Here is an 11,229-nt window from a genome sequence, read left to right on the forward strand (position 1 = left end):
AAGAAAAAAGTTTAACCTTTTCTGTTAAATAGAAACAGAGGCTGTCAGGATCAGATTTTCACTTTACGACAAATAGTTGAGAAATCATGGGAATATAACAAAGATCTGTATTTAAGTTTTGTCAATTTTCAATAGCTTTGCTCTTGGCACCTTGTCATATGCCTTTTCCAAATTGACAAAACAGTTGTATGGTGTCAATGGGGCATTATGTCAAGCAATATGTACTTACAACTTTATTTGAGTTGTAAGTACATATTGAGTTAGAATTGAGTTAAAAGTCAGCAGTTAGAATTGAAGGAAGTGCAGGAAGATGGTTTAATGATAAATCTGGTGTGTGTGTGTGTCAGACAAGGATGTACATTGTACCCTCTGTTATTTATTATCTATATGGATCACATTATGAAGGAAAGTGGTATTAAACCTGATATCAAAATTGGAAATCTTAATTTCAGCTCTTTACTTTATGTGGATGATGTTATACTTCTAAATAAATCTGGTCCAAGAGTCTGCAAGATTACCTGAGTAAATTGAATAACTGTTGTAATAGATATGGTATGAAGTTCAGCAATAAAAAGACAAAGACAACAAAAATAGGCAGAAGAATTGAAAAGATCAACCTATAGAACAAGTAACATCTCAGCTACTTAGGCACAATTTTTAGTGAAGATGGTAAATTAAATATGGAAATAGACAATAGAATCAACATTGCTGATATTGTAGAAAGTCAACTGAATAAATTTATATGGAATAAGAGGGAAATTAGTCAAAACACTGAATTAGCTGTATACAAGACAGTGTTCAAAACCAATTTTAATTTATGGATCTGAGAGCTGTTGGAAGTTTATTTTACACTTGGTTAGACTATAATAAATTAAGTTTAATCCTTTATCCAAGTTTAAGCAAACTTTGTTTGCTTAAACTTGGATAAAAAAACTTGGATTGTGCCTGAAAATATCCATCCTGAAGATATTTTCAGCTGCAAACTTTGTTTGCTTACACTTGGATAAAGGATTAAACTAAATTCATTATGATCTGAGAGCTGGTTCAGAAGTAAAACACTTGACCAAAGACTAGAGACTGCAGATATGAGAGTCCTGAGAAAGATTAGGGGCACGAACAGATGGCATCAATGGCAATATCATATTAAAAACGAGGATATTAGGAAAGAACTTGACATTGTTAGCATCCAGGAATTTGTTAGCAGAGGTAATATCAGATGGTATGATCTCTTAAACAGAATGGGAGAGGAAAGATTAGCAAAACAAATGGTCTCTGCCAGTTTGGCAGGAAAAAGATGCAGAAGAAGAAGACTAAGATATAGGTGGATTATTGATACAGTAAAAATGCCTTAAGAAGACAGAAATATATAAGCTCTGATAATGTTGGAGTCTTGACAGGTAACAGATTGATTTGGAGGAAAATTGTAAGTGGTGATGTAAGTTTTTCATGTAGTACTATCATATCCTGTACATACCTTGAGGGTATATGTCAGGAATTTGATGATACTGATGAGAAAGGACAAGATAATCCTAAATGAAAATTCTGAAAGAAGAGCTGATTGAATAAGATATCCAGGTGATTCTAGCAGGGTTCAAATAGAGTATTTATGAATAAACTGAAAATTAAGTGTGAAAATAAGCTATCTTCTATCAGTAGATCCTGATCTGTACTTTCACATCTGGTTGGAGAAATATAGGCTCTTACCAATCATTACTGTAGTTAAATTTAGGCATGGAGATTGTAATCTTGGTGTTTGATTCTGATCTTAGGAGGATTGAAGAATACTTTTGACATTGTGATCAATCTTAGTTTTCTTAAGTGCAGCCTAAAATTTCATTTTTGTACTGAAGAAGCAGTTAGGTTAATTGTGCCATCTCTAATTCCCTCCAGTTTTCAATTGCTGCTACATGCATTTTTTGCAGATATTTTCTTGATCATGGCTCATCAGAAATATAATTTGTTTACTCTTTCATATCTGCTAGGACTTCCAGTAGATATTCATCACTCTTATAGTTCATTCTCTGACTCGCAGAAGAATTTTTCTGTGATCATTCTATGTTTTGCTGTTCTTTAGAACAGCCTCCCTTATGTATTTCCTAAAGAGAATTATCATCAGGTCTTCAGATCCAGTATTAGCATGTCTAGTCTTTCTCCTGCACTTTCTGCCAGTATATGGTATGCTAGTACAATGGATTTCATTTTCATTAGTTAAACAGCTGCTCTGGTCAAATGAATGTGAATGAATTCAAAAATAAGTACGATAGCTCGTGCATATAATATGTGGCCTCCCTCAATGAGTCCCTGGCTCCTTGTAGGTTTCTCTTAATAATAATAATAATTAGATTAATAACTCAATTTATATTGGGCAGTTTCTTTTCATTATACCAAAGCAATTAGGACATACTTCTCTTTAAGGATTTTCAACTTGGTTAACTGAGGGTGACATTTTGTCCATTTATTCTTAATCAGAAATGACTGCTTAAATCCTATTAATAAAATTATATCCATTTCAGTTGAGGAACATATGGGTATTTATACATTTATGTGACTATACATTTATATATGCTATCCTATGTTAATAAAAGTTTGTCAACAGGAAAATATACCTGAGGAATGGATGGAAAGTACTCTTGTCCCCATCTACCAAGAGTAAAGGAGATGCCCAAAACTGTAAAAATTACAGAGGAATAAAGTTGATGTCCCACACAATGAAGATCCAAGAGAGGGTTCTTGATGGAAGACTGAGGAAGGCGATGGAGATTGCAAAGGAGCAATTTGGCTTCATGCCTGGTTGATCGCGACAGATGCTATCTTTGGGTTACAACAGATGATGGAAAAGTTTCGAGAGAAGCAACGGGAGCTACATCTGGTTTTTATTGATCTGGAGAAAGCTTATGAGTGCTAAGGCAAGAAGTCTGGGGGTGTTTGAGGGAGAAGGAGGTACCGGAGAAATATGTCAGGTTGGTGCAGGAGATGCACAGAAATGTGAAGACAAGAGTTCGAACCTGCCTGGGGGAGACAAAGTTTTCCAGTGACAGTTGGCTTGCATCAAGGGTTAGCATTAAGTCCGTTCCTGTTTAATATTGTGATGGAGATGGTGACAGAGGAGGTGAGAGAAGATGCACCTTGGACTATGTTGTATGCAGATGACATCATGCTGTGTGCAGAATCAAGAGAAGAAGTGGCAGCTAAACTGGAAAGTTGGAGAAAGTACTGGAAGAGAAAGAGGTATGAGACTGAGCAGAGGTAAGACAGAGTATATGTGTTGCAAAGTGGATGGCAGCCAGGAGACGAGACAGATCTAGAGCTGGAAGGAAATGTCATCAGGAAGGTCAGTGACTTTAGATACTTAAGCTCAACAATGAAAGAGGATGGTGAGGCTGAGAAGGAAGTGGGATGCAGGATACAAGCAGGATGGAGGAACTGGAGAGAGATGGCTGGAGTACTATGCGATAAGAGGGTACCGATCAATCTTAAAGGCAAACTCTACAGGACAGTAGTGAGACCAGCTATGACGTATGCTATGGAAACTGTGGCCCTGAGGAAAAATAACATCAGCAGGATGGAGATAGCAGAGATGAGAATGCTTAGGTGGATGTGCAGTGTGACCAGTAAGGATAGTCCAAGAAATGATTATGTAAGGGGAATGGTGAAAGTTATGAACTTAGGAGCAAAGATACAGGAGGCAAGGTTGAGATGGTTTGGTCATGTGATGAGGAAGAGCATGTGGGAAGAACAGTCATGCAGATAGATGTGCTGGGGAAGAGGAAGCACAGGCGGCCAAAGAAGAGATGGAGGAGGAGGACTTGAGGATGAAGAACTTGGATGTGGCTACAGCCCAAGATAGGAGGTTGTAGAGGAGATTCACCACAAACAGTGACCCTACTTAAGTGGGAAAAGCAGAAGAAGATATGCACCTACTTTTATCATCATCATCATATTCCTGCCATGTACCCTCAAGGGGTGTACAGGATATGATAGTACCACATGAAAAAATTACATCATTACTAACTTCCTATCTACAATTTTCCTCCAAATCAGTCTGTTACTTGTCAAGACTCCAACATTATCAGATCTTATATTTCTATCGTCTAAGGCACTTTGTACCGTATCAATCCACCTATATCTTGGTCTTCCTCTGGGTCATTTTCCTGCCAACCTGGCAGAGAACACTTGTTTTGCTAATCTTTCCTCTCCCATTCTATTTAAGTGACCATACCACCTGAGATTAGCTCTGCTAACGCATTCCTAGATGCTGACAATGTCAAGTTCTTTCCTAATATCCTCGTTTTTAATATGATATTGCCATTGATGCCATCTGTTCACGCCGCTAATCTTTCTCAGGACTCTCATATCTGCGGTCTCTAGTCTTTGGTCAAGTGTTTTACTTCTGACCCGGCTCTCAGATCCATAAGTTAAAACTGGTTTGAACACTGTCTTGTATACAGCTAATTTAATGTTCTGACTAATTTCTCTCTTATTCCATATGAATTTATTTAATTCACTTCCCACCATACCAGCTTTGCTGATTCTGTTGTCTATTTCTATATTTAATTTACCATCTTCACTAAAAATCGTGCCTAAGTAGCTGAAATGTTTTACTTGTTCCACAGGTTCTCCATTCACAACACAGCTGACATTTTCAATGATTCTGCCTATTTTCATTGTCTTTGTTTTTTTATTGCTGACCTTCATACCATATCTATTACAACAGTTATTCAATTTAGTCAGAGAATCTTGCAGACTTGTAGCAGATTTATTTAGAATTATAACATCATCTGCATAAAGCAAAGAGCTGACATTAACATCATCAATTTTGATATCATGTTTAATACCACTTTTCTTCATAATGTGATCCATATAGATAATGAATAACAGAGGGGATAATGTACATCCTTGTCTCACACCAGATTTAACATTAAACCACCTTCCTGTACTTCCTTCAATTCTTACTGCTGACTTACAACTGAAGTAAAGGTAAAGTATTGCTTGATATAATCCTCCACTGACACAATATAACTGTAGTGTTTTGAATAGCTTTTCTCTTGGCACCTTGTCATATGCCTTTTCCAGATCGACAAAACTTAAATACAGATCTTTGTTATATTCCCATGCTTTCTCAACTATTTGTCGTAAAATGAAGATCTGATCCTGACAGCCTCTATTTGGCCTGAATCCAGCTTGTTCTTCACCAAGCTTTTCCACAATTCTTCTCAACCGTATCTCAAGTATACTTGCATAGATCTTGCCCAGAACACTCAGTAGGGAAATACCTCTGTAATTCTCACACGCAGTTTTATTTCTCTTTTTATATATGGGTACTATGAGAGCTCTACTCCAGTCATCGGGAATTCGTCCCTCTGTCCAGGCTTTCTGAACTACGCAGTGCAGCCACTGTAAGACTCTTATACCACCATACTTCAGTATTTCTGGTCGAATATCATCTACTCCTGCTGCCTTTCCACATTTCAAGCCTTTGATGGCTTTTTCTACTTCTAGTATGGATATGTATTTCTGACTGCATGCCTGGTCAGTGTTATTTACCACTGTGCTGTCATCACTGCTTGTTTCATTTAGCAGTTTTTCAAAGTAATTACTCCATACTTCAAGAATATCTTTTTCTCCCATTTTCATGTCACCTTTATCATCTCTAATTCCTTTTACAGCACTCTTTCCTCCATTCTTAAGCTTCTTCAACAACCTCCAGAATATTTTGCCACCTTCTTGATATTTATTTTCTATATTCTTGCCAAAGTCCTCCCATGACTTTTGTTTAGCTAGTTTTACACAGTGTTTAGCATTCTTGCATTTGTCTCTATATTCTCTAAGAGCACAAGCTGACTTATTTGACAGGAACTTTTGGTATGCTTTCTTCTTTTTTTTCTTTCACTGCCTCTTTAACTTCCTGTGTCCACCAGGGAGTTCTGATTTTTTTATCCTTACAGATAACCTCACCACATACCTCTCTGGCAGAATCAATCAATGTTTTCTTCAGGGTTTGCCACTGAATCTCCAAGGTTTGATTCCTGTTCTCAAACTCTTCATTTTTTCTTCAATAATCTTTGTGTATTTTAGCCTACAGTTCACATCTGAGAGCTGCTCAACTTTTATTCGCTTTAAAACTTTCTTACATGTTATTCTTTTCAATATGAAATTCAATTTTATCCTGCTCAAGACTAAATAGTGATCACTTCCAATTTCAAATCCTCTGTACACTCTGGTGTCCTGCACCAGGGAGAAAACATCACTATCAACAATAACATAGTCAATGAGACTTTTCTTATTCCTAGCCTCTTCTCTCCATGTGATTTTGTGCACATTTTTATGTTGGAGCAGAAATCCAACAGATATTTGCCATTATTATTAGCTTTGCTCTTTTCTCCAAATTTTCCCAAAATATTTTTGTATGTCTGACAATCATTTCCTACTCTGCTATTTAGATCCCCAATAAGGACCAACTTTTCCTTTTTCTTTGTGTCAGTTGCTTTCTCTAAAGCATCAAAAAATTCCTCCACTTCTACCTTAGTAGAACCTTCTGTGGGACCATAGGCACAAATAAGTCTCGTTGTCCAGTTCCCCATTCTCATATTTGCCCACATTACTCTACTTGAGACTGCCTGCCATTCAAGAAGATTAGCCTCATATTTCGTGTTGAATACTATGGCTACTCCTTCTTTTCCTTGATTGTCATTGCCTGAATATAACATTTTGTATTTATTGCTCAGAAAGATCTCACCAATTTTTGTCTTTTTTGTTTCACTCACCCCCTATTATGTCGATCTGGTACTTATCTAATTCCTCAGCTAGCTCCATTTCTTTTCTATTCAGGCTTCTTATGTTGATAGTACCGATCTTTAACTCTGGTGATGTTGAGTTGGGGTGTTTTTTCAGATTTGTTCCAGTAGCTGACTTTTCGCTGTTCACCCTGGTTCCCTGGCGAAAACAACAGGGGCCTTGTTTAACCGGGCAACGCCCCAGCCGGCATGAAATTTTGTCATGTTGTACTATCATTTTTTATTTTGGTTTAACCAATAAGAATACAGTTTGGTCGGCTAAATCCCAAATTGCCAGCCCATCCTCGTCCGTTCAGTATCCAAGTAGATACCCAACAGGGTGCACCACGAGAAGGTGAGGATTGGACATTAGGTCAGAAGCCCTGGTCGGTTCTCTGCATTCCTTTAAAGGCTATGTGGAGGTCTCCTCTCAGTTATACAGCTTTGACCCTTAAGCACCCACTTTTATATATATATATATATTTTTTTTTTTTTAATTCCATATCATATCTCATTATCTCTTCCAACTCATCATTTGATGACACACTTGTACTTAAGGGTTTCTACCCTGCCATCAAGTGACAGTATTGCAGAAATCACTGGATGTAAACCAGAAAAGGTTGATGAGATATCATGTGAGTATTCTATAGAATACAGTAAATCCCAGGGATTCTGTTCCAGCAAGCCCTCATGTTTTGAAAGTATTGTAATGTGAATAATTGATCAATTTTGGATGGTTGGTTCTAGTATGTCGAAAGTTGAAATTTTTACCACATAGCTAAGTGATTTCCCTAGGTGAGATGTGAAATATAAATGTGATTTAAGTTGATTTAAAATATTGAAACCTGTGGTTAACTGTTTACACAGTACATAATTGAATACTGAATGCATAATTTCAATGAGCACAATAAACAACACTTTGAGGTAAAGAAGCATAATCACTAATTAAAGTTGAGTCAGCAGCTGAATCCCTCATCTACATGGCCAATACTAATGCTCTTATTGTATTAACCTAGCATGTTTTTGCCGACATAATCACAATCAGTGATTGATGGCGTCAGCCAAAATGTTCATTACGTAAGTTACTAATCACGTCATAAAGTGCATATTTTAATCACACACTGAAGTTTATTTTATTATGGAGTATATTGTAAAATGATTTGATCATATACTGAGCCAATCATAAAGCTGGATTTCACTGCTATATTATTCTATAAAATTTTTTATATTTTTATTTTGTTTTTTTTCCTCTTTATAGGTAACTTGTTTAAGTCCAGCACTGCTTGGCTTTTCGCCCTTAGGAAATCAATCTTCAATTGAAAATAATTCTTTAAATTGTTCAACTTCACATACCCAGTGTATGGTAAATGCTGGGTTGGCAGAACATAATTTGGAAGTTAGCTATTCTCCAGAGCTAGATGCATCACAGAATCCTTATTACTACCACATAAATGGTGTATTATTTGAAGCCCATCTGCAACGGCTGCAAAGGTTGACCAAATCTCAAGGACATTGCTTTGTACATACATGAATTGTGTGCTCTTTCTCTGTAGTAAAAACTTCCTTTGTTATTCAAGTGTTTTTGTTTTTAATTGAAAACTAATTTAAAATAGCAAAATGGATTAGGACTGTCAAAATTTTAGAGGAGGGATTAAACAAATGTTACCTGAAAGGAATGACAAAGTCCAGCTAAATCAAGTAAGAATCTCCTCCAGACCCTATTAAAATTATTTCATTTGGTATTTTCAGTAGTTTAAGTAATGTTACAATAGATTTCATTGTCATTAATGCTTCAGTTTTATATAATAAGAAAGTGACTAGGACAGTGTATTAGGAATGCTTATTTACTCTTTTGTTTTGTTAGACACTGAATATGCTGTAATAGTTATTCCCCATCTCTGTAAGTAATCATAGATTTTTATGACGCTGTGCCCCCCTACAAAGGATTGGAAGTATATAACACACATTAGTATTGACATGAATTAATCTTATACCATTCTTTCAAATGTTTTTTAAATAAAAAAAAAATTGGTGGTGGTTTATTAATTTAAGAATTTCATATTTTTCCACCCCTTTCTTCTTGCTAACTTGATGGTAGGTGAGATGACTCCACAATGTGTATATAATATTTTTTTTAGAACCATTATAATATTTGTTAAATAAATAAATAGTGTATTTGGATCTTGCTTTTTTAATGCTTTTCATATATTTAAAACTTTCTTTTATGAAATTATTAAAATTCATTGAATTTTCATAATGCATATTTATAAGAAAATTTCTCACAATGTAATTTTAATAAAAATTAACAGTCCTGTTAATGTTTCAAAGTTAGCAACAGTTTCCATTTCATAATTTAAAATATCTAATTTTCTTTACCACTAATACATTGAGTGGAAAATAAGGTGGGGAAATGGCAGATCTAAAGCATGTGCAAGTACAAATGTTTAATTACATTTTACAGACCAATTGCTCTTCCAGTTATGATCGCTAACAGATTAGTGTTGATTATTGTCAGACTGTTAAGTGGATGCTTTAAATGGCTGTTTGTCAAAATCAAATTAAAGAACTATTTAAATTTTCATAACTGACTAACTAGTCATTTAGATAACATAATATATGACTACAGCAATCACTAATACGATTTTAATTCAATGAATGGCACAATAGAACTTTTAATTGCTTGTAAAAAAAAAAAATTTCTTTTAAAGTACGCCTTCATAAAATGTGATGCTTAATTAAAATCAAACCATCTGTTCCATATCCCAGTATAAATTCCCAAATATGCATTCAGCATTTACAGTTAAGCATTTTGACACATATTGCTCTGAGGATATATGGTCTTGTGAGAATGAATTTTGAAGCTGTGAAAACCAATATGTACTTACACAATCTTAGGATCAAGCCCCATCTTAAACTTGTATATTATGCACTATTAACTAATGCTTAAAAGCTCCCTTCATTGTATTATGTTTATTTTTGTATGTCTTGGGAAATCTTTTTCCTTTTAAGGTTCTGTCCTAAGTTTGGAAGGAGAAGGTGCATAGTTATCTGCTGAGTTTGAAGAATGCCACTTCTGGTGGGAAAATGATTTATTTATAAGGATAATGTCTTTGTAGAGCAGATAACTACACATAATATAATTAGTATTATGCCTCCATTGTAGAGCCATTATGGGTAACTAAACTCTCACAGACAACATATCTGTTTAAATGCCAGGTTTAATACCATTCACCTTAATAAATAACCAAGGAGGCAGAGTACATGCCATATTGTTTTATATAAAGTTCTATTTACATCATACAGGTTTAGTGTTTTAAATGTTTTTCTCTTGTACCTTATCAGAGAGATCAACATCTTAAACAGAAATCCTTATATTTCCTTGATTCAGATATTTGTCTTACTAGTAAAATCAAGTCTTGGTAATCCTTGTTTGTCATAAGCTCAACCTGTTCTTCACCATTTTCCCATAATTGTTTCTGAGCCTTCTCATATATGCTTGTATAAATCTTTTCTGGAATGCCCAATAGGAAAATACCTGCATAATTCTCATATTCAGTTTTATTACCATTTTATAAATTGGTATGAGGAGGGCTCAGCTCCAGTTATCTGGGAGATTCGACCTTCTGAATTATGCAGTATAGCATTGTAAATGTTTACTACAATTTGCTGTCAGCAAATTTCTCAAATTATAATTATTTTAGTTATTTCAGCAAATTTTACCTAACATTATACACAGATTCCTGATAATTCAGTGCTTACTATTTATGAAACATGATCTTGTCTACACAGTCAGCAACTATTTGTATAGATAGTGATGTGCCTCAAAAACCCATTACTATACACTTCACACCAGTAGGCAGTGTAGTTTAGTTTATTGGAGTCATTCTCTCTGACTAGTGCTCATCAAAATAAGACTATGGAGAATTGAACTGCATGTTATTTACATTGAGCTTAACAGCATTCTGTCTCCAGTGCCAACTTTAAGTGTATTACATTTTCATTTGTTAATAAAATTACAAAATAAATTTTGTTGTAAACAGTTGCTCTTGAATTTACAATGTAAATAATTTTACATTATACACTAAAACATGTTGGAAAGGAATGTATTATGTAATGTCACATTTTTAACCATGTGTGTGTTCATGCATGCATGCACATATGTGGTTACATAGGAATAAATTTCATTACCCTCCTGTTACTGACTTTTTGGATTTACTGTTATGTGTTTTTGTATTACAATTTTCTCAATAACAGATCTCTTGATTTTGATAACTATCGCAAGATAGTTATTAATTGTATCTTAGTACTAATTATTTCTAGTGATAGTTCATATAATAAAGCAATAGCTATTTATTCTTTTCATTTTATAATAGAATAAATATCATTATTATTATTCAGGCCTCCGTGGAGTCAAAAGACTCATTGTGGGAGATCCTTCCTAAGAAACACAGTCTAT

The 11,229-nt window shown here is 34.9% G+C and overlaps 1 protein-coding gene across 1 annotated transcript in view; it reads left to right on the top strand.

Annotated features, from left to right (window-relative positions):
• LOC150107869 (uncharacterized) overlaps window positions 1–10,971 on the top strand; it is a 69,445-nt gene extending 58,474 nt beyond the window's left edge. The window contains exon 4 of the mRNA XM_090415399.1: window positions 8,032–10,971. Coding sequence (XP_090271525.1) covers window positions 8,032–8,304 — 273 coding nt within the window. The 3' untranslated portion in view covers window positions 8,305–10,971. The remainder of the gene's footprint in view (window positions 1–8,031) is intronic.
• Window positions 10,972–11,229: the final 258 nt, after the last annotated feature.

The sequence above is a fragment of the Typopeltis vanoorti genome, chromosome 3 (genome assembly GCF_054136105.1).
Source record: "Typopeltis vanoorti isolate ZY-2024b chromosome 3, IOZ_Tvanoo_1.0, whole genome shotgun sequence".
In the NCBI taxonomy this organism is placed as follows: Eukaryota; Metazoa; Arthropoda; class Arachnida; order Uropygi; family Thelyphonidae; genus Typopeltis; species Typopeltis vanoorti.